The sequence below is a fragment of the Panthera pardus genome, unplaced genomic scaffold (genome assembly GCF_024362965.1).
Source record: "Panthera pardus isolate Hobbes unplaced genomic scaffold, ASM2436296v1 HiC_scaffold_12, whole genome shotgun sequence".
Classification (NCBI taxonomy): Eukaryota; Metazoa; Chordata; class Mammalia; order Carnivora; family Felidae; genus Panthera; species Panthera pardus.
In genome coordinates, this window is record NW_026526677.1 from 50,579,058 (window position 1) to 50,604,214 (window position 25,157).

At 39.2% G+C, this 25,157-nt stretch overlaps 1 protein-coding gene across 1 annotated transcript; it reads right to left on the bottom strand.

Moving 5' to 3' along the window:
- Positions 1 to 3,974: 3,974 nt before the first annotated feature.
- Positions 3,975 to 4,964, bottom strand: LOC109271035 (olfactory receptor 10T2-like). The gene has a single exon (XM_019456066.2). It carries the CDS (start codon positions 4,962 to 4,964, stop codon positions 3,975 to 3,977), a length of 990 nt encoding a protein of 329 aa, XP_019311611.2.
- Between the last annotated feature and the right edge of the window lie 20,193 nt (positions 4,965 to 25,157).

The following is a 25,157-nucleotide window of genomic DNA, read 5'->3' on the forward strand; positions in this document are numbered from 1 at the left end:
AAAAGACCTCTCTGACCTCAGCCGTAGCAATCTCTTACTCGGCACATCCCCAAAGGCAAGGGAATTAAAAGCAAAAGTGAATTACTGGGACCTTATGAAGATCAAAAGCTTCTGCACAGCAAAGGAAACAACCAACAAAACTAAAAGGCAACCAACGGAATGGGAAAAGATATTTGCAAATGACACATCGGACAAAGGGCTAGTATCCAAAATCTATAAAGAGCTCATCAAACTCCACACCCGAAAAACAAATAACCCAGTGAAGAAATGGGCAGAAAACATGAATAGACACTTCTCTAAAGAAGACATCCGGATGGCCAACAGGCACATGAAAAGATGTTCAACGTCGCTCCTTATCAGGGAAATACAAATCAAAACCACACTCAGATACCACCTCACGCCAGTCAGAGTGGCCAAAATGAAGAAATCAGGAGACTATAGATGCTGGAGAGGATGTGGAGAAACAGGAACCCTCTTGCACTGTTGGTGGGAATGCAAATTGGTGCAGCCGCTCTGGAAAGCAGTGTGGAGGTTCCTCAGAAGGTTAAAAATAGACCTACCCTATGACCCAGCAATAGCACTGCTAGGAATTTATCCAAGGGATACAGGAGTACTGATGCATAGGGGCACCTGTACCCCAATGTTTATAGCGGCACTCTCAACAATAGCCAAATTATGGAAAGAGCCTAAATGTCCATCAACTGATGAATGGATAAAGAAATTGTGGTTTATATACACAATGGAATACTACGTGGCAATGAGAAAAAATGAAATATGGCCTTTTGTAGCAACATGGATGGAACTGGAGAGTGTGATGCTAAGTGAAATAAGCCATACAGAGAAAGACAGATACCATATGGTTTCACTCTGATGTGGATCCTGAGAAACATAACAGAAACCCATGGGGGAGGGGAAGGAAAAAAAAAAAAAAAAAAAAGAGGTTAGAGTGGGAGAGAGCCAAAGCATAAGAGACTGTTAAAAACTGAGAACAAACTGAGGGTTGATGGGGGGTGGGAGGGAGGGCAGGGTGGGTGATGGGTATTGAGGAGGGCACCTTTTGGGATGAGCACTGGGTGTTGTATGGAAACCAATTTGACAGTAAATTTCGTATATTAAAAAACAAAAAATAAAATAAAAAATTAAATCATTAAAAAAAAAAAAAAAAAGAGAAGGGCACCTTTTGGGATGAGCACTGGGTGTTGTATGGAAACCAATTTGACAGTAAATTTCATATATTAAAAAATAAAAAAAAAAAAAAACAACAGAATGGTTGTGTGAGTACAGAATGGTTGTGAGTGTTATCGGTTGTGTGTTCTCCTGTTGTAACTCCATGCCGCCACCCAGTATCACAAGTGCCAGGAAAAGGTCAAAATTCAAAACTGAAGTATGGGTTCTATTGAAAGAAAATTGCCTTCACACCGATGTAAAGTTAAAAAAAATTACAAGCCAAAACTGTCATAAGTTAGGGATCATCTGTACTAAAAGCAAAGAATTGGCAAATGTATTTACAACTGGCAAGATATAGCCTTCAGAAACGAAGGAGTAATAAAGACATTTCAGATGAAGGAAAGCTATGAAAATTTGCTCTGTTTAACAAAACTACCTTTGAGTGATTGCTAAAGTAAGTTCTCTAAACAGAAAATAAATGGTAAAAAAAAAAAAAAAAGACCTGGGACCTCAGTATTTAAAAAACAACATACAACAGAATGAAAATAAAAAGGCAAATATCAATACATGTGAGACTCAGCTAAAGCAGTACTAAGAGGAAAATTCACAGCACTAAATGCTAAGCACTAAAAAAGAAAGGTCCTAGAATATATAAAATAATTTTTAAAGAGAAGAATAAAGTGGAGGATACTGATGGAAGTGTGGTACTGATGAAAGAATAGATGTATAAACCACTGAGGCTGAAGAGAACCCAGAGAAAGACCTATACAAGTGTGTTCAGCTGATTTTTTTAAAAGGTACAAAGGAATACAGTGAAAGGAAGGGCTTTCAACAAATGGCTCTGGAGGAATGAGACATCCATGGAGGGCAGAAGCACCTCAACATAAAACCTCACAATTTATATAAGTATTAACTCAAAACACAATAAGGACCTAGATGTAAAATGTATAACGATAAACCTTAAGAATAGGAGAAAAGAGGAGAACATATTCAAAATGTACAACTAGTCAAAAAGTTCTTAGAAATGACACCAAAACAATAATCCATTAACAGATTCATTCAGCTCTTACTGTGAAAATACTGTGTCACAAAACATGTTTTGATTCACTGATGCATTCTTATATGTATATATGCATACACACATATTTTTTATTTTTTTTATTTTTTTTATTTTTTTTTATTTTTTAATATATGAAATTTACTGTCAAATTGGTTTCCATACAACACCCAGTGCTCATCCCAAAAGGTGCCCTCCTCAATACCCATCACCCACCCTGTCCTCCCTCCCACCCTGCCCTCCCTCCCACCCCCCATCAACGCTCAGTTTGTTCTCAGTTTTTTAACAGTCTCTAATGCTTTGGCTCTCTCCCACTCTAACCTCTTTTTTTTTTTTTTTTTTTCCTTCCCCTCCCCCATGGGTTTCTGTTATGTTTCTCAGGATCCACATAAGAGTGAAACCATATGGTATCTGTCTTTCTCTGTATGGCTTATTTCACTTAGCATCACACTCTCCAGTTCCATCCATGTTGCTACAAAAGGCCATATTTCATTTTTTCTCATTGCCACGTAGTATTCCATTGTGTATATAAACCACAATTTCTTTATCCATTCATCAGTTGATGGACATTTAGGCTCTTTCCATAATTTGGCTATTGTTGAGAGTGCCGCTATAAACATTGGGGTACAGGTGCCCCTATGCATCAGTACTCCTGTATCCCTTGGATAAATTCCTAGCAGTGCTATTGCTGGGTCATAGGGTAGGTCTATTTTTAACCTTCTGAGGAACCTCCACACTGCTTTCCAGAGCGGCTGCACCAATTTGCATTCCCACCAACAGTGCAAGAGGGTTCCTGTTTCTCCACATCCTCTCCAGCATCTATAGTCTCCTGATTTCTTCATTTTGGCCACTCTGACTGGCGTGAGGTGGTATCTGAGTGTGGTTTTGATTTGTATTTCCCTGATAAGGAGCGACGTTGAACATCTTTTCATGTGCCTGTTGGCCATCCGGATGTCTTCTTTAGAGAAGTGTCTATTCATGTTTTCTGCCCATTTCTTCACTGGGTTATTTGTTTTTCGGGTGTGGAGTTTGATGAGCTCTTTATAGATTTTGGATACTAGCCCTTTGTCCGATGTGTCATTTGCAAATATCTTTTCCCATTCCGTTGGTTGCCTTTTAGTTTTGTTGGTTGTTTCCTTTGCTGTGCAGAAGCTTTTGATCTTCATAAGGTCCCAGTAATTCACTTTTGCTTTTAATTCCCTTGCCTTTGGGGATGTGCCGAGTAAGAGATTGCTACGGCTGAGGTCAGAGAGGTCTTTTCCTGCTTTCTCCTCTAAGGTTTTGATGGTTTCCTGTCTCACATTCAGGTCCTTTATCCATTTTGAGTTTATTTTTGTGAATGGTGTGAGAAAGTGGTCTAGTTTCAACCTTCTGCATGTTGCTGTCCAGTTCTCCCAGCACCATTTGTTAAAGAGACTGTCTTTTTTCCATTGGATGTTCTTTCCTGCTTTGTCAAAGATGAGTTGGCCATACGTTTGTGGGTCTAGTTCTGGGGTTTCTATTCTATTCCATTGGTCTATGTGTCTGTTTTTATGCCAATACCATGCTGTCTTGATGATGACAGCTTTGTAGTAGAGGCTAAAGTCTGGGATTGTGTGCATACACACATATTTACACATATTTTAAAACTATATATAGTTTGTACTAGAAAAAATGCTGGTGCCAGGATATATTAGGTAATTAGTTAATACTTCAAACGTTTTGTACACAAAGGGTTGATTTGATTAGAAATACTCCACTTTTTCCACTTTTATTTATCAACAGTCTGTACATTTTTAATGTCCAGTGTTCTTCTATTCCCCATCTGAGGGATGAACCTATTTGTCTTGCCTAATACCTTCCTTAGAGCTGTCTGCATGTCTTTGTTTCTGAGACTGTAAACGATGGGGTTAAGCAGAGGTGTCAGCACTGTGTATGTGACCGCCATCAGCATGTCTTCACGGAATGAGTCCCTGTCCTTGGGCCTCAAATAGACAAAGCCAGCAAATCCATAGTGTATGCACACCACAGTGAGGTGGGAGGAGCAAGTGGAGAAGGCCTTATACTTCCCCTTGGCAGAAGGCATCTTCACAACTCTGGACACAATGAAGACATAGGACATCATAATGAAAACAAAGCTGCCCACCAACACGAAGGCAGAGAGCACAAAAATAGCCATTTCGTGATGGGAGGTGTAATCACAGGCAAGGCAGACCACAGGTGAGATGTCACAGAAGTAGTGCTCGATGATGTTGGAGTCACAGAAAGACAAGTTGAATACAGTGATGACGATGCACAGAGAAACCAGGAACCCAGCCATCCAAGAGGCCATGATGAACTGAAAGCAGATCTTATGGGTCATCAAGACCTTATAGCGCAGTGGGCTGTGAATGGCAGTGTAACGGTCGTAAGACATGGCAGCCATGATGAAGCAGTTATTGGCTCCCAAGCCAAAGAAGAAAAACATCTGTGTGGCACACTCAGGAAGAGAGATGGCCTTGCTATCTGACAGCAAGTCCACTAGCATGCGGGGGATGATTGCCACAGTGGTACAAGTTTCTGAAAAGGACAGGCCACAGAGGAAAAAATACATGGGGATGTGAAGGTTGTGACTCAGCTTGATGGCCACCATTATGCACACATTTGCAGCTAGGATGGTCACATGGGAGAAGAAAATCATCACAAAGAGGAGACCCTGCGAGTCTGGGAAACTGGAAAACCCCCACAGAAGGAATGTGCTTGCTGTGGTATGATTGCCCATCATCCTAATGCAGGCAGCAACTTTCTTCCAAAGATGCAGAGCTTCTTGAGGTTAAGACTCTGAGTGGAGTCTTAACCTGCCACTGCACAGATCTCACCTAGACTTTAATCAGGGGAACTGGAGGAAGTTTCAGGTAACTCTTCATGGGAGAGTCTGAGAGAGGGATGCTAAATACACTGGATTGATGTCAAGTTCAGGAGTTAGAGTGATCAGAATGATTCTAGTATGAGAATCTGTATGAATAACTGAGGGTGGGCCCAAATATCTTCTTGGATCCTACTCACAAAACGCACTCTTATCTCTCTCTTTTCCAATCAGGATCTGAATGTAATCAGGAAAATAGGAATAAAATTGCTTTGTTCTCACCGACTGAATTTTGTGATGACACATTTTCAAATACTTTTTGAGATCTACTGGTAACTTTGTAGTTTGGTGCGCTTAGTAAACTATTGATTCAATGAGCAATATAATTCAAAAATTTAAATTGTTTAAAATGAATATGTCATTTAAAAAATTTAAGGAGGTTAATGCAATACTTTTTCATCAGTACATCACCATGAACCAGCTCCAAAGGTGATAACTGTAGCAATGAATAGACCATAGAAATGAAGATAACATGTTGTAACTTCTGCTAGATTTCTATCCATACCAGTATTCAGTTCACAAAGATTAAAAACAAAGAGATATACAATATTATTTGCTTTTTAATACATATCAATAATTTTAAAGTTCTTAAAAACTTCTCATTGAAGTTTTTTTCCATTGTGTATATACAATATAATGGAGTAGTTTGAACTTAACACGATTTTGAAAGTACTGTCTCATTCTAGAATGGCATATTCTGGTCATAACATTCTAGTCAACTTTCGAGTTTTTAGCAAAACATCCAGGATATTTTCTAGCAGGTATAGTTGTTATGTGGTTTGCCCTGAACTGCAGATCTGAATAGAATCAGCTCAAATTTCTCAGATCAATTTGGGAAATCATATTTCTATTTAGATTTTTCATTAAACATCTGGTCTTATAACAGGTGAGGACAGAGAAGTGATAGGAAGACACTTGATAGAATTTTAATTAAAAAATTTTGTATTATTATGTTTATTTGTTTTGAAAGAGGTGGGGAGAGAGAGACAGACAGAAAGACAGACAGAGTACAAGCAGGGAGCGGGCAGAGAGAGAGGGAGACACAGAATTAGAAGCAAGCTCCAGGCTCTGAACTATCAGCGCAGAACCTGATGCAAGGCTCAAATCCACAAGCTGTGAGATCATGGCCTGAGCTGAAGTTAGACGCTTCACCCAGATGCTCCAAGAGAATTTTAATTTTAACTTCAGTCACTGTTAAAGGTGAAGGGAAAGAAAAATAGTAAAGTATCAGCAGTGGAAAATGAAGGAGTGTACAAGAGAAAGAAATAAACACTGTCTGGAAATTCTTCTATAGGGTTCACAAAGATTAAAAACAAAAGAAGACAAGAAGAAAACAAATATATTGTGAGTTGAAGAGTTGCTGTTTTCTATTTGCATTGTTGTTTGTAGGCAAAGAATACAAGAGGAGTCAGGCCAGGTAACCAGTACCTGCTTAATACTTATAATGTGCTGGGGTTAGATAGAGCTGTCTCACATAATCCTCACCAGTCTATATGGAATTCTCATTCTGATTTCTAAAAGATGAAACCAAAGCACAGAGTGGTTAAATGACTATAGAAGTCATTAATTCATTCAATACATATTGACTAAATGCATATGATGTGCCAAGCATTTTTCTACATGGGAAACAACATGGAACCAGACCCATAGGATCTCTGTGATGTGAGAGTGAATGACTGCTTTTGTCTGTGGAGTCAGGGAAGCTCCCTCTCTGAGAGGGTGACATGCTTAAATGAAGACTAGAATGGCAATATGCCACCAACAGGTGAAGATCAGGGGAGAGAACATTACGGGTATGGTTCAGAGCCAACACAAAGATCTATGTGGCAAACTCATCCACCCAAGCGGTCTTTAACCTAGACCCATACCACGCTCCGTTTCCTTGGAAGGTTCCCTGTCTATTCACCTCTAAAGGAAATGTTTTTCCATTCTCATTGCTTCAGCTACCACTTACCTTGTGTGATTCTCCAATTTCTGCCCCCACAAAAAAGAATCCCCAATGTCCTCTGGCACATTTCCAGTGCCAGTGTGCCGTCTAAGTATTGAACGCAGAATTTTCATATTTCCCCCATCAGACCCAATTTTGACTCTTTCCTCACCTTTATTTACCATTAAGCCACTTACAAAATTCCAGATGTCTGATTGCCCTCATCTTTTTTTTTAATTCCCCCTGCTATAGTTCTGGAACTTTCCCACAGGGTGGATATGGTGCCTGCATAGTTGTTATTAGGCATAAATCTGTTGCGTCTTTATTTCATTCACCACCCTGTAACCAGATGTTAGATTCCTAAACACAGGATATGTTAAGTCACTGATAGCATCAAAAATAGTGAATAGCTGTGTATAGGAGGAAATCAATATACCCCAGCATGATGTCCAATCCTCATCACAACTGATCCCCAAATACTGCTCCTGGCTCAGTTTCTATCATATCCTTTTATCTACCCAATCAGGCAAAGTACCCTCCATTTTCCATGCACCTCACGATCCTCATGCTGCCGTGCCTTTTCTCTTTTTCAGATTTTCTTTTTAAGTTTATTTATTTATTTTTGAGAGAGAGAGAAAGAGAAAGACAGTGCACGTGCATAGGAGAGGCAGAGAGAGAGGATCCCAAGTAGGCTTCGCACAGTTAGCACACAGTCCCACCTGCCAGTTGAACCCACCCATGAACTATGAGCCAAAATCAAGAGTCGGACACCAAACCCACTGAGCCACCCAGGTGCTCCTGCTCTGCCTTTTTTACTTGGTGTTCTCTCTGCCTCCATTTTCCCTGCACCATTTTATTTCCTATCAGACTTTTACTCATTTTCCAGGCCCTAGTTTAGATTAATTTGACTCCTCATTCTTTCTTGTTGTCCAAATTTTCTAGGTTCTACGATCCTAACTAAAAAGTGTCTCCTGCATTCTACTCTACCTCTCGTTTGGATTTTTATAACAGCCTCACCTTTTCCTCTCCCAGTTCTATTCTTCGTCTACCGCCAACTTTTCTATGTTCTACCTACAATCATGCTACATCTCTTCAGTGTAGGCTTCTTTTAGATCTCCTTTGCTTACACACCAGATAATTCTAATAACTTCTAATCTTTATTGCACGAGTCAGTTACACAACCTCCTACATCCTCATAGCTATCCTAAGAGATAAGTACTATTACTATGATCATATTTGCAGTAATAAAACTACGGCTTAGCAAGGTACTTAATTTGCCAAAGGTGATAAGGCTGTAAGTGTGCACATGCAGTGTGTTTACAGCAAGGCAGTGAGTCTGGAGACCTATTTGCTTGATAATAGGGCTAGTTGATAATAAAGCCTCCCACACGAAAAGTGCCCTGGCATGGCATCCAAGGTCTTACCTGTCCAGCCTCATTTCCTGCTGCTAACCTTCTCCATATGGGGAATGTCCCACTGTTTCCAAAAAAAGTACGTCCTTCAAGACTCTCCTACTTTGCACATGTTGTGTTTTTTTTTTCAACGTTTTTTTATTTATTTTTGGGACAGAGAGAGACAGAGCATGAACGGGGGAGGGGCAGAGAGAGAGGGAGACACAGAATCGGAAACAGGCTCCAGGCTCCGAGCCATCAGCCCAGAGCCTGACGTGGGGCTCGAACTCACGGACCGCGAGATCGTGACCTGGCTGAAGTCGGACGCTTAACCGACTGCGCCACCCAGGCGCCCCAACATGTTGTTTTTTATAACCTGTAATGGTCTTCGTGCCCTTCTCTGCCTGCTAAAACTTAGCTCTCATGAGCAAATGATTCAATGTCTCCTCCCTCTTGAAGACTCCTCAGGCCTCCCTGGTTGTGTTGGTCATATCTTCTTTCAGATTCACATCTCATTTTATTGTGATGAGATGAGGCTTTTTAAAATTTTAAATTAAAAAAAAAGTTTTAGCTTGACTCCTATATTTGATAGGGCAGAGATTTATTTTAAAATTTTGTCTCTCCCAAGTTACAGGGTAAGCCTCATGAATGCACAGTTTTTGCTAAGATTAGTTCACAATCTGAAGGAACAAATGGGATAGCATATTCTCCAGAAAGCCTCCATGGTTACCACTTCAATGTACTCATCAATACACTACTTGGTCGACTCAGTATTTATTTTATTCGGACATGCACTGAAGATAATTAGTTGCTCTCTAAATAGATTTTAAGAGTAATGTTACCTAGTAGTGTGAGTGCATATTTAGATGCTTTATACATTCTTATTTTAATTTACAAGAGGTGAACAAAAAATTTCTCAAAATTCTAGCAGTGGTTGCGGAAAGTCCAGGAGAAACCATTTGTGAACTCTAGACATAACCCCTATTTACTATAGTATTGAATCACATTTGACCTACATAAGTGATCATCTACTAAGGGGCATCCCAGTATTGCTAGAGGAGCTTTCTGAAAACAACACATCTCCACTCATATCCACAAGTTTTTTGCAAGCTTCTCCGAGAAACGTCCAGGGTGTGAGGGTATATGTACCCTGTACAATCTTTCTCGCGGTTTTTGGTTGAAAAGGTTTGACTTTCATGATACATTATTTTCATATATGTTGATGGTAAATTCTGTTTTTAAAATACTATTCTAGTACATTAGTGGTAGAAAATTATGTCAATATGACATTATTTCCATTCTTCCCGATGACTTTGTTAGGTGCTGGAGAGCAAGACGCCTATCCAATTTCTCAGCCCTTCTGTTTGTTTTCCCCAAGCCCTGCCCTCTTTATTAACCTGGCTTTTGCCTTGAGTTTACTATCCTATTCTGTGTTTTCAGTTCTCCAAATCTTCCCTTGTGGGGTTTTTGGATTCCCTCTCTACCCAGAAGTAGGGAGTTGACATTTTTGATTTCTAGCTTCTCTGAGGCCACAGTTTCTTTAATACCTCCTAACATGCTATTAACCCTATGGGTACTTAATTATTAAAGAACATAGAAAAATGTTCATTATAGGGAGTAAAACAACTGTAAAATTCCTACCTTCCACAGAAAGATCACCTCCAGTCCTTTAAAATCACAAGGTATTAAGCTACAAGAACGTACAGTCTTGCAACTCAGGTGATTTTCTACAGTTCTTGCTGTGAGTTCATGTGTCTCCTAATTCAGGGATAAGTTTTAAGGCTATTTTTCCCTTTGAATGCCTGTGATGAGTCCCCTCTGACACTAGAGTCTCCTATAACATAAAAGGTTGAGTTTTCTCCATTCCTTAAGAATGGAACTCAGTACCATGAAGATTTTAATGAGAATTCTTGGGCCACTGGAGACCATTATCTTGAGACCACTGTTTTCGACACCAGGAGTCTTGTGCTCTATGTATCTAGTACCCAGTGTGATGTCCTCAAAAATATTTTTAAATCTCGAGGAAATCCAACATGCTGAAAATATATCTTGGGATATAGATATTCCCTCAGGGATGTTTTACTCCCTGTCAAATATCATTTATTTTGTATTTCTGAAAATTTGCCAAGTCCCTCAGATCTCCTCTGCCCTATACACAGGGCAATGGAAGGACAGGTCTGGAGAAGCTATTGCCTGGGTAAATGTTCAGAGGAAGGGGAGTAGGAAGAAAATGAACACACAGCAGGAGCACTGTGATTTCTCTCTCATGAGGCAACTCTGCTGGGGAAAAACTTGCTAAAAAAGAAATTCCCAAGCACTAACTGCTCTTCATGATATTCACAACAGCTCCTAATTGCCTCTCTCATCAGCTTGGACTTCCAAGTCTTCTTCCACCATCGGTGCCATTGTCCACCTAATGTGCAATCAAGTCTTTTCTCCAATATCTGCTATCATAACCCTCAATAATTGTGGCAAGCCAGTCACTACCCTGTCTCTTGATTACATTCTGTGCTTTCCTCATTCTGAAGTCTATTCTGTCTGGAAATTCCTTTTCCTGAGTTTACCTATCCAAACTGCTGCCCATTCTTAAAGGTTCAGAACAAATACCTATCCAAGAAGCCCTTTATTTGTATAAAGTTAAAAAAACAAGAGAAAAACTAAGGTCATTAAGAAGGAATTCTATTAGGAGAAATATTTTTATTTTCAAATTTTTGTTTAAATTCTAGTTACTTAGCATATAGTGCAATATTGGTTTCAGGAGTAGAATTCAATGATTCATCTATTACATACAACACCCAGGGCTCATTATAACAAGTGCCCTCCTTATTACCCATCACCCAGTTAGCCCATCCACCTCCCTCAATCAACTCTCACTTTGTTCTCTATCTTTAAGAGTCCCTTTATAGTTTGTCTCCTCCTCTCTTTTTTCCCCCTCCCAATATGTTTATTATCTGTTTTGTTTCTTAGATTTCACTTATGATGAAATCATATGGTATTTGTCTTTCTCTGAATGACTTATCTCTCTTAGCATAATACATTCTAGCTCCATTCACGTCATTGACGATGGCAAGATTTCATTCTTTTTGATGGCTAATATTCCTGTGTGTGTGTGTGTGTGTGTACACATACATACCACCTATTCTTTATCCACTCATCAGTTGATGGACATTTGGACTTTCTCCATAGTGTGGCTATTATTGATTGTGCTGCTATAAGCATCAGGGTGCATATACACTTTTGAATCTGTATTTTTGCACCCTTTGGGTATATATCTAGCAGTGCAATTGCTGGATCACAGGGTAGTTCTGTTTTTAACTTTTTGAGGAACCTCCATACTGTTCTCCAGAGTGGCTGCCCCAGTTTGCATTTCCACTAATAGTGCAAGAGGGTTCCCCTTTCTCTGCATCCTCAATCTTGTGTTGTTAATTTTAGCCATTCTAACAGGTATGAGGTAGTATCTCATGGTTTTGATTTGTATTTCCCTGATGAGGAGTGATGTTGAACATCTTTTCATGTGTCTCTTGGCCATCTGGATATCTTCTTTGGAAAAGTGCCTATTCATGTCTTTGAGAGGCACTTTTTAAAAAATTTGTTTTATTAAAATTTTTTAATGTTTATTTATTTCTGAGAAAGAGAGACAGACAGAGCACAAGCAGGGGAGGGGCAGAGAGAGAGAGAGGGAGACACAGAATCTGAAGCAGACTCCAGGCTCTGAGCTGTTAGCACAGAGTCCAACACGGGGTTGGAACTCATGAACCATGAGATCATGATCTGAGCTGAAGTTGTATGCTCAAATGACTGAACTATGCAGGTGCCCTAAGAGGCACTTACTCTGGATGTCCTCCACTGCATTCCAGAACCTCAGTCCTAACAGATGTGATGCAACAGTCTAGTGAGCTGTAGATAATGGTATGATGGAACTTTTAACCCAGACAGACATTTTTTGTGCTTTTCCTAGATGTCTCTTGCCAAGCCAGTGAACAGCTTCTTTGAGAGCTGGCTGCTAATGTTCACAGCCACACTCTTTTGAAAATTGCTCCCTGCTGAAAGGAGACTGGAAATATCTGGGGGTGCATGTTCTCACTCCCAGGGTGGCCCATAGCCAACAACTGAATGAAACAGTGATTTAGGAACAACGATGACAAACACACCCTATTGCTGCAGGGTAGGACAAGTCTGAGGTGCCATTCCTTGCTCCAGTGCTCCCTGTGGGATCAGAATGAAGCTACACTTCAGCAGAGCCCACAGCTTTATCTGGCTTCTCCTGCTTCTCTCTCATCCTTAATAGTTTTCCCTAGAGATCACTCCTCACTAAACCACTTGCATAAGAAGTGGTCTCTAAGGCTTTGCTTTTGGAGAACTTGTCATAAGACAGTCTCGATGCATATGCAGGAATGAGGGCTGTATATACTTTACTATGCACACATAAAATAAAAAAATATAAACATCAGGTTCTGATTGCTGCCTCAGGTTCCTCCTCCCTGAGAGACTAGTTCTAACACCCATCACTGACAGTCATGTCGGTGGAATTTCTGTCTGTGAGTCTTTTTGCACTTGCTCCTTGCTGTGGGGATTTCTATTTGCTGCAAACTGGCTCTGATTAGTGGAGTCTGGACTAACTCAAGTCAACCATTTTTTCTGTGATTTTGTTCCTTTAGTTTAGTTCTCCTGTTCTGATATCAGTATCCCTGCAGTTATCCCCTCATTGACAGCTGGCTCCATCATTGTGGTCACGGTGTGTCAGAGCTGCCTCCTACATCTGTATCCTCATCACCATCCTGAAGATGTGCTCCACCAAGGGACGCCACAAGGCCTTCTCCACCTGTATGTCCTACCTCACAGCGGTCACTCTGTGCTATGGGACCATCACATCCATTTATGTGATGCCCAAGTCCAGCTACTCAATGGACCAGAAAAGGTGGTGTCTGTGTTCTGCATGGTGATGATCCCCATATTGAACCCCTTCATCCACAGACTCAGGAACAGTGAGATGAAAGGGGCTCTGAAGAATGCGCTTGGCAGAAAAATATTTTCTCAATGCAATCTGTTATTTTATGGTATTTGATATAATAATATACCATAATAATAATAAAAGGAGGGGTGCGTGGTGGCTCAGTTGGTTGAGCATCCAACTTTGGCTCATGTCATGATCTCACGGCTCGTGAGTTCAAGCCCTGCATCAGGCACTATGGTGACAGCTCAAAGCCTGGAGCCTGCTTCAGATTCTGTGTCTTCTTCTCTCTCTCTGCCTCTCCCCACTTGTGCTCTGTCTCACTCTCTCAAAAATAAACCAACAGTAAAAAAATAATAAAAGGAAATAGTGCCTATGTTCTAAATATATTGGTCCATATGTCATAAGCCAGTATGGAGTTTTCTAGTAAATGAAGGGGGTGGATTTTTTTATATCAAATTGTAAATCAGAGGCCCATGGTGAGTTACTTTAATGAAATGAGATTCATAATTAGAAACACACATTGATTCATGTGAAAAATACCTTATCGAAGTTGAAATTCTTTTAAAATATAATTCACATATTTTCTTTAAAAGTTGTTCTCTGCCATAAGGTAGGGTTCTTGTACCTCCAAACCTTTAAGACATTTTCTATAACATTTTATCTTGCAATGAGTGTGATAATTCTAAGTATGACCGAGTACCTCTGAGAGGAAATGACAAAGTGGAACCAGATAGAAAATTGATGGAACTGTTTTCTTACAGGAAGGTTATCTGCAGAAGATGGGCTTTGTGAACCCATGACATTCTGGCCTGTGTACCTGATCTCTGGCCCCGTAACCATATGGTGGTACCAAGAGAAGAAGAGGAAGGGGTGTCCCTGACTGACCTGTGAATTATATCAGGCCAAAACAGGTGACTTCTCTGTGAGAATGAGCAGGGTTCCTGGCCTCCTTAGGGACAAGGAGTGAACAAACTCTTGGAGTGACTCATTCATGGCAACCCTATCCTGCTCAGGAAACTGGAGAGAACTGGATTTTGACTGCCCCCTGCATAGACTTAACCACTTTCATAGGCTGAAAACAACCACACTTATTTACTTTTCCTGTCCCCTCTTTAGCATTTCAGACACACAATCTCTTTTTGCTGACAAACTCAAAGGGCACTAATCATTTCATTCATTCATCTATTCTTTCATACATTCAAAAATCATATTGAATGATCTTTTTGAATGCATGAAAGAAATATAATCATAGTGAATGATCTTATATTCCAGGGATTGTCCTAGGCTAGGGAATATATATGGCAAGCATGCAGAGATACCTGCCTACCTGGAATGTATCTTCTAGCATGGGAAAGGCAATAACATAAAGAAGTTGGTGATACAGATTACTAGAAGGTAATACAGATTATTATAAAGCAGAGTAAGGAAGACTAATGTGTTAGGAGATGAGAAGGGTCAATGCAGGTCTCACTGGGAAGATAACATCTAAGCACAGATGCAGGAGGTAAGGGCATTTCTTGTCTTGTCAGGCCATATGGTTACCTGTGTGCACATGTGCAAGTTTAGTCTTCCACTCATATGCATATAGTTTACCTTTGAGGCAATGGCTAGCTTGACCAATCCAGTGGTGAGCACAACCAAAACAAATGATACAATGTTAAACATATCTTTAACACCACATTAGAGGATAACAAGGAATTGCCTCACCAGTGACTGTGAGAACCCAGAGAAGTAGACCTAACACTCAAAAATACTTTTGGGGGTGCCTGGCTGGCTTAGTCAGTGGAACATTTGACTCTTGATCTCAGGGTTATAAGTTTGAGCCCCATGATGGGTGTAGAGATTACTTAAAAAATCTTTATTAGGGTGCCTGGGTGGCTCAGTCAGTTAAGTGTCTGACTTCAGCTCAGGTCATGATCTCACAGCTTGTGAGTTGGAACCGCATGTCCGGCTCTGTGCTGACAGCTCAGAGCCTGGAGCCTGCTTCAGATTCTGTGTCTTCCTCTCTCTGCCCCTCCCCCACTTACACTTTCTCTCTCTCTCTCTCTGTCTCAAAAATAAACAAACATTTAAAAAATCATTATTAAAAAATGCTTTTGCCATGAGAGAATTTGACAAGTCAGAAGGAAGTGTTGTTATCAACCCAGGCTGTGGATTTAGTGTTCTTTTGGGACGAGAGGAGGATAAGTCAACATCTAGGACAACGTCTAGGTGACAATTCTGAACGAAACACCTCACCTGTATCCTCAGGATAAAGGGAAAACTGAAGTGAACAAGTCTTGTGCAGATCTGCAGCCCTGGAGATGTAGAGTCTCAAGCCTTGACTTGGATAGAAAGATGGCCAAGGACAGGTAGTGCCTCAAGGTGAACTGAATAAGCAAAGAACTCAAGCCTCAATTATTCCTATCAATGATTATTCAAATACGATAACTAGCACACAATGAAAGATAAAGACTAGCAAGAAAGGAAACAAGGTACCAAACGTCAGAGGCAGTGCAAACAACAAACAGCAGAAACAGAACCACTCAGATTTAAGATATGGGAATTAATAGACACAGACTGTAATAATACTTTCTTTACAAAAAAAAAGATAAAGAAGACGATAGCAATGTCAACATCCTGGATGTAGTATTGTACTATAGTTTCACAAGACGTTCCCATTAGGAGACATTGGGTTGAGAGTACACAAGGGCTGGGAAACGGACAATGCCCTCATTAAAAATATTGAAGGCATACAAGAGCTACAAAAGCAAAAATGGCTTGAGTGCCCATGATCCTGGAAAGCAGAAAAAGCCCATTCTGGGAGCTCACCATCCTGTATCACTTTTCACCTTGAGGAATTGGCTAAATGTAAAGTAGTGTCTGAGAGGCTAAAAAACATACAACCAAGATTACTTGCTGATAAACCAAACAGAGATTTTTGAAGCTGTAAGAGGCTGGGGAAGTTATAGTTCAAGGTCAAGCAAGGAGGGAGGGTCCCAGTAAAAATCCTATGTTTTCAACTGAAACACTCAGAGCATTTGACTTCGGCTCAGGTCATGACCTCACAGTTTGTGAGTTTGAGCCCCATGTCCGGCTCTGCACTGACAGATCAGAGCCTGGAGCCTGCTTCAGATTCTGTGTCTTCCTCTCTCTCTGCCCCACCCCACTCAAACTCTATATGTCTCTCTGTCTCAAAAATAGATACACAAACATTAAAAAAAGAGTTCTTAAAAAAATAAAGAAAAATTAATAATAATGAACAGTGATTTTATAAGTACCACCTTTCAAAGTTCTCTGCACAAAACCCAGAACTCTTACCTCATACACAGACAGAACACAGAATTTTTCATGACTGTTCCTTGTTAGTATACAGAGACACAACTGATTTTTGTATGTTGATATTATACTCTGCAACTTTCTTAATTTGTTTATCAGTTCCAACAGTTCTTTGGTGGGTCTCTCGGATTTTCTATATGTAAGATCATGTTATCTAAAAACAGTGACAGTTTTACTTCTTCCATTCTGATTGGATGCCTTTTAATTCTTTATGTTGCCTAATTGCTCTGGCCAAGACTTCCAGTACCATGTTAAATGAGGGATACTAAGAGCAGATATCCTTTTCTTATTCCTATTCCTGGAGGAAAGCTTCCAATCTTTCACCATCGGGTATGATTTTAGCTGTGGTCTTGTCATTTACAGCCTCTATTATGTCAGGGTCTGTTCCTTTAATTCCTAATTTGTAGAAAGTTTTTATTATGAAACTATGTTGAATTTTGTGGATTCTTTTTCTGCATCTGTGGAGATGATCATGAGATTTTAATTTTTTTTATTAATGTGGTGTGTCACATTTATGACCTGCATATGATGAACCATTCCTATACGCCAGGGATAAATCTCAGTTTATTATGGTATCTGGTCATTTTAACATGCTGTTGAATTAGGTTTGATATTATTTTATTGAGAGTTTTTGCTTCTGTGTAACTTAGGGAACTGGCTTCTAATTTTCTTTTCTATAGTGTCCTCATCTGGCTTTGGTATCAGAGTAATGCGGGCCTTGTAAAATGAGTTTGGGAATGTTCTCTTCATTCTTTTGGGAGAGTTTGAGGAGAATTGGTGTTAACTCTTCTTTAAATGTTTGTTAGAATTCATCAATGAAACCATGTGGTCCTCAGTTTTTCTTTGAAGCGATAATCAAAAACCTTCCAACAATCTCTACTCATTATTGGTGTTCAGATTTTCTATGTCTTCATGTCCAGTTTTGTTATGTTCTTTCTAGGAATTCATGCATTTCTTCTAAGTCCTCCAATTTGTTGGTGTTTAGTTGTTCATAGTAGTCCCTTATGATCCTCTGTATTCCTGTGGTATCAGCTGTGCTCTGTCCTTTTTCATTTCTAATTTTGAGTCTTTTCTCTTTTTTTATTAGTTACTCAAAGATTTGCCAATTTTATTTTTACTTTCAAAGAAGCATATCTTAGTTTTGTTGCTCTCTTCTGTTTTTTTTTTTTTGTCTCTTATTTATTTCTGTTCTTATCACTGTTATTTCCTTCCTTCTGCTAACTTTGGGCTTAGCTTGTTCTTTTTTTTAGTTCCTTGAAGTGTAAAGTTAGATTTTTCTATTTTCTTAATCATTTTTTGTGGAGATATAATTGACATATTACATTATATTAGTTTCAGGTATACAACATAATGATTAGATATATGCATGTATTGTGAGATATCATCACAAAAAGCATAGTTAACATCCAGCACCACACATAAACAAATTTTTTCTCTTGTAATGAGAACTTTTAAGATTTACTCTAAGCAAATTTCAAGGACACAATACATTAACGATAGTCACCATGTTGTACATGAACTAATAGTTTGTACTCTATGACCGATATTATCCCATTTCTAACACCGCTTAACCTCTGGTAACCACTCTTCTACAATTTGTTTCCCTCAGTTCAATTTTTCTAGATTCCACATAGATACCATGCAATATTTTTCTTTCTATCTCTTGCTTATCTCACTAAACTATATGTCCTCCAAGTTCATACACAGTATTGCAAATAGTAGGATTTCCTTTTTTGAAGGCTAATATTCCATTATGTATATATGTAAGTTTCTTTATCCGTTCATTTATCAATGGATGCTTAGGGTGTTTCTTCCACAGTTTAGCTATTGCAAATAATGCGGCAATGAACATGGAGGTGCAGATACCTCTCTGAGATATTAACTTCTTTTCCTTCATATATATACCCAAAAGTGAGATTTCTGGTTCATATAGTAGTCCTATTTTAAATTTCTGAGGAACCTCTATACTATTTTCAATAATGGCTATATGAATTTATATTCCCACCAACTGTGTACAAGGGTTTTCTCCACATCCTCACCAACACTCGTTATTCCTTGTCTTTTTGATAATTTTCATTCTAATAGGAGTAAGATGATATCTCATTGTGGCTTTGATTCACATGTCCCTGTTGATTAACGATGTTGAGCATTTTTTCATAAACCTATTGGCTATTTGTACATCTTAGAGAAATATCTATTCCATTCCTTTAACCCCTTTTTAATCAGTTTGTGCTATTAATTTATGAGGTTCCTCATATATTTGGATATTAATCCCTTATCAAATACATGGTTGGCAAATATTTTATCCCACTCCATAAGCTGTCTTTTTGTCTGATAATGTAATACACTACACCAAAGTAATGGATAAAAATCATATCTCAATGGATGCAGAACTAGCATTTGACAAAATTCAACATCATTTCATAATATAAAACTTCCAAAAAATTATGTGTAGAAGCAACAATCAACATAAGAAAGACCATGTATGACAAGCCCACAGCTAACTTCATACTTAATAGTGAAAAGCTGAAAGCTTTTCCTGTAAGATCAGAAACAAGTTGGAGATGCCTAAACTTGCTACTTTTATTCAACACAATTCTGGAAATCCTTGTCAGAGAAATTAGGCAAGGTAAAAAAAAAATAGAAGGAACATGAAATGAAAGATATAAAATAGTCTGTTTTTAGATGACATGATCTTATATAGAGAAAATCCTAAAGACTCTACAGAAAACTGTTAGAACTAATAAATGAATTCAGTAAAGTTGTAGGACACAAAATCAACATACAAAAATCAGCTGCATTTGTATACAAAAAAAGGAAAACTAAAATCTTATAAAATAGAGGGCATATGATTTGATCCCATTTGTATGGAATTCCAGAACCTACAAGACAAGCCATGGTGAAAAAAATAATCAGAACAATGGGTGCCTCTCTTAGGGGGAAGCTAGGACTCACTGGGGAGGGGTATAAGGGATACTGTTCCCAGGCTGATACTAATATTCTTTTTTTAATGTTTATTCGTTTTTGAGAGAGAGCGAGTGAGCATGAGTGGGGGGGAGGGGCAGAGAGAGAGGGGGACGGAGGATCCAAAGCAGTATCTGAACTGATAGCAGCAAGCCCAATGAGGGGCTCAAAGCCATGAACCGTGAGATCACGACCTAAGCCGAAGTCAGATGCTCAACCTACTGAGCCACCCAGGTTCCCACTAATATTCTATATAATGAGAGGTGTTTGAGTTACACAGATGATGCATTTACCAATTCATAGTGATCATACATTTAAGATTAGCATATTTTACTTTATGTAAATTTTCATAAGGTTGCATAGAATAAAACATGTAAGAGGTATTGAACTGTAGTTATTGATATGTGTACAAAGGTATTAAGGAGGAAGTGTACTGATGTCTGCAATTTCCTTTGTACCGTAAGATGGATTAATACATGGATAAAGTACAAAGAGACATGTGATAAAGCCAATATAGTAAAATCTTAATGTGTGGCATAATGTATTTTCCAAAAATGGTGACAGCAATAATTCCAGTCCCACATGTTCTTCCAGAACTTTGTCACTGTCCCATCAAGGGCCATAATCTCTTTTTACCTTCTAGAACCTGGGTATTACTTGCAGGCTGTCTGAATGAAAAGAATTCAGTACAAGTGAGGTGGAATATAAAAGTTGATATGGCATCCATTTGGCTCTCATGGAATGCTCACCCACTGAACCCAGCCACCATGCACATGCAGAAAGGTTCAATCCCAATGTAAGGTCTCACACAACAGCTAACCATCAACAACCTGATTAGAGTGTGCAAGATATTTGAGATCTCTGTTAATCCCTATTGAACCTCTCTGCATGAATTTAGTTAGACCCACTAAGATTTGGGTTTAATAAAATAGTGGATACTAAGAACAGTTTAGGTCCTGGATACACAGATGCCAACAAGATAATTATTGTAGCATGGCTTTGTGTTTCAAAAATTTCAGGGATCCTGGGTGGCTCAGTCAGTTAAGTGTCTGACTTCAGCTCAGGTCATTGATCTCGCCTGAGTTCAAGCCTCCAAGTTGGGCTCTGTGCTGGCAGCTCAGAGCCTGAAGCCCACTTTGGATTCTCTGTCTCTCTCTGTCTCTGTCTCTGTCTCTGTCTCTCTCTTTGCCCCTCCCCCTTGTGTTCTCTCTCACACAAATAATAATTTAGAATAGATAGATAGATAAGAATTTCATTACATACAAAATTTTGAGTGGCCCTGCAGTCAATGGAGGTTTCAATTACAGTGGATTTTCCTCTTCAGCAAGAGTTATTTCACAAGGAAGCAGTCACAACAACGTTCTGTGTTCATTATTTTTTCTCCACCTTTCTTCTGGCCAATTCCCCAGGCAACAGCCTGTATGACAGGCTCCTCTCCCTTGGCCTGCTCATAGGACAGAAAGACTTCCAGGACTTGGCACATTTTCAAAACTAAAAAAAATAATGGTATTGAATATGAAGTAAAATACTTGAGGGACTCCTTCATATTCCAAAATGTATTTGAACAAGTTGAATTTCAAATGCTTGATTTGTTTTTTCATATAAATAAGAGCAAACTTCCCTGAATAATCACTAAGTTATATCAAAATAAAAACAAGGTTTTGTGGACATCACAATGAGTTCTAGGTCCACAGAGAACAATCCTCCTGGTATCTAATAGAAAGGAAGAAACTCGGAGTAGTGTCAAGGGGTCATGGTCTCAGGTGACCACGAACCTCTCACTGGAATGTGCATGGAACTCAGCTCTGACCATAAGTAATAGAGAAGATGCTGCCCTAAGGTTATAAGAGACTTTGTAATTTCAGACAGAGTGAGCTCATCACAGTCATTCAAAGGACAAAATGGCTTAAACACTAATCTTTAAAGGGCACTAGAGAATTATAGAAAACTGTACATGAGCACAAGTTCCTCAAACAGCTTACTGTTTTCTTCTTTTTAAGAGTTTGGAAGTGACTCTTCTTTGACATAAGGTGGGAATTTTATATTTCTATTTATCACAAACATTGTGCTCTATCCACTAATAATGAAGTAGCTGTGGGGGTTAATCAGCAGTTAAAAGTAATGCATATACTAAGGGTACAACTGAATGGAGGGAAATGCTGTAGTTTTCCTATTCCTGGCACAATTAGCACACAGACAAAGCTATGAGAGGTTAGAAAGCTGCAGAGAACAGGACTGCAAACTCCATCCCAAAGCCAAGTGCGCAGCCGAGAGGGAATGACTCCGCACAGCCAATAAGCAGAAGGGCAAGTACAGCATCACAGGGGACTTGTGAGCAGGCAAGTGTTGCTGAGCCCCTGTTGGAAAAGTTGTCTCTACACCATGCGATGTTTTAGCAAATGGGAATGGAACTAGCAGGCACTTGTCACTTATTATCTGATAAGATAAGGATATGTGCATAGCATTGTAACCCTGCTAGGAGGTATATTTAGGGCCATGGAGAAAAGTAGCTACTTGCACATATGTAATAGAACAGGGTTTGGATGTGAACACAGGTCCCTCTAATTCTGCTCAATACCCCACCCGCCCCCACCGCCGCCTTACAAAACAGACTGCAATATAATTCCAGGTCTAATCTCAAGGCTAATTTGGTGATTTCATTGTATCAAAAGAATTAAGCAGGAAAGAGTAAAGAAAAACATTTATAAAATCCTGCAATTTCCATATTTTACCCATTATTTCATCATAAATTTCACTGTGAACCATTGGCAATTTGATTCTTTGTGGGACTCCCCCACCCCACATACCTTTTTCCCTTTGACTACTTGGTGGACCATTTGATTTCATATTTAGCAGTTGTGATGTTTAAAAACAAGTATTTCTTTGGTGGATCTAATATATAGCTTCATTAAAAGACCCAAGGAAATAAGTTTTCTCATATATATATATATATATATATATATATATATATATATATGCATATATATGTACACATATATATGCATATATATACACATATATATGCATATATATGCATATATATGTGTACATATATATATATATATATGAACTCAGAAAGCCATTTACAACTAGAGAAAACATAAGCCTTGTGAAACTATGTAAATCTTGTTAATTTCCTATAAGAATTCAGACCTATAAATCAATAAAGCACTCTTTTATTTTCCCATTAAAAATATCAGGGATGCCTGGGTGGCTCAGTGGGTTAAGCATCCTACTCTTGATCTCAGCTCAGGTCTTGATCTCAGGGTTGTGAGTTCAAACCCTGTGTTGGGCTCTGCGCTGGGCATGGATCCTACTTAAAATTCTAAAAATATCCCTATCTTCTCTGAAAATTGTTGAAAACCTAACTCAAAGCTGACTTTTCTTCTGATTGGGTTGGAAGAAACTTAAATGCACTTTTCCAAACACTCGGTTGTAAATATTCACCTTTGAATGTTGCCCTATGATCACAAATTAAGCGTAGCTGTCAGGAAAATTCTCCAGTTCAGGCTGGTGAGGAATGATGAGTGACATAGTGATCCCAGCACTCCCCAGACTGGCCAAGGTTTTGATGTACCTCTTGGGAGGTAGATTGGCTTATGGTGTCCACTGTGCAGGGTTTCGAATGGTAGTGGGACAAAAGAATCTGCCAGGTGGCTTACATCAAGATGCAGCCTCAAATTATGTAGGCCTCACTGCTAACTCAGAGAAATTAGACATACTAAATCCACCTGCAAGGGTGGGAGCACGGATAAACCAGGAAACGGGTTTTTCAGAAAAATAAATCACTTAGGTCCCTTTCAGTCTACAGAAGTGTTATAGCCCAAGGAGGGTGAGTTGATCACAAAACATCTCCTTCAAACTCTGCCCTTGGAGAGTGATTGGAAGTAATGAGAACGATGTCATACTGACGTATTCTCAATCACTTGCTCCCTTGAGTATTAGGAGGAAAGCAGGATTTATCATCACTACAAAGGAAAAAAGAAAGTAGCAGAGTCATAGAGTTTCAAATAATCCCAATTTCTCCTTATGTTTTTCTTTTCTCCTCTTTGAAAAACATGCCAGAAACCTGGGATGGATGTGAGTGAGGATATATAACTCTCAAGAATGCTTCCCTGGTGACCTAGATATGTCCCTATTATAGGAGAAGCTGTGGCAATTGTGTGCTATTTGGTCAAATAAATATTTGTGGAATTCATGAATTGGCTTTGGATAGCCAGTTAAACAAACCTATACCTTAGAGTCCATGTTTGTAACATCAGGACCGACATCCCTACCACAGAGTCACAGGAAGAAATTTAGTGAGAAAATTCTATCAAACGCAAAGCATATTTACCAGCATATTTCAGATGTGAGTAAATACTGGTTACCTGACTTGCCTCCTTGTATATTTTTGGCCCAGTAACTGAGTACACAAGGATTATACAAACTTTACAGCTAAAGGTATATTTTCTTTTTTTTCTCTTCAAGCTTTGTGGATTCTACAAAACATGTGTCTCTACCATTCTTTCCCCAAACTTCAACTGCACACCAATGTCTTCTCAAGGTTTTCCTTTCCTTTCCAGACAATAGTGCCTGAAACCAAACCCACATTGTGTGGGAAGTACCTGTGTTACTTTCATCATGTCATCTAACACACAGAGTGGATAGTTTAAGAAGCAATGGAAATGACCTGAAGAACTTGAGTTCCTCTAAGAGCTGGGCTGCAAAGAAGCTCTTGCCACCAGTGAACCCATTAGAAAATGTCCTGGAAATTTTCCTGAAAGTTCAAGAATTCAACAGGGTATCATGGACACAAATGAGCCATCCAGGATGGCAGAGCCTCTCCATAACCATTTTGTCTCTAAGATATGCCTGAATGGGAGACAGGGATTGAACACCTCCAGCCTCAACTTACTGTCATAAATAGGAAACCAACACAAATTTCAAAATGGTAAGTTCATTAATTACATCTATTCATTGGCATAATTGTTAGTCAAGCAGCCACTGCCTTCTGGGGAATAACTCTAGAGATTCCAGGAATGTTTGGAAAATCTTTTCCTTACTTCTTAAACTACTAGTGATTCAGTCAACATTGTTAGGCACTTCTGTGTGCCAAGCTAGGACTGAACCACATAAGCATTTTACGCCTGTTACTTCTCATACTCCTGTAGGTGAGAAAGTAACATTTTTTCCTTCATATTTCCCTCTTTCATGCAGATTCTCACTGTACAGGACAGAAAGGGGTGATATGAGGGGGTTCCCAGAATATATTTTAGCCTACTCTGTGGCATTTAGGCAGATTCTTCTACTAGAATCTTTCTCCTCATCACTCTGAACTTGAATTCAGCCAGATGCATTTAGCTCCCATTGCTTAGGTTCTCTCATTAACATTTGTCTTGCTGTTGCCCAGGAGCCCTTGATTAAAGGTCAGGTGACCTCAGTGCTTTTTATTATCTTGAGTATTGACCTCAAGAATGTCTGCACCTGTGGGAGAAAGTTACTGAGCCTAATGA

Coding starts and splice junctions, on each gene's coding strand:
- LOC109271035 (XM_019456066.2), bottom strand. CDS start 4,964: ATGGGCAATCATACCACAGCAAGCACATTCCTTCTGTGGGGGTTTTCC.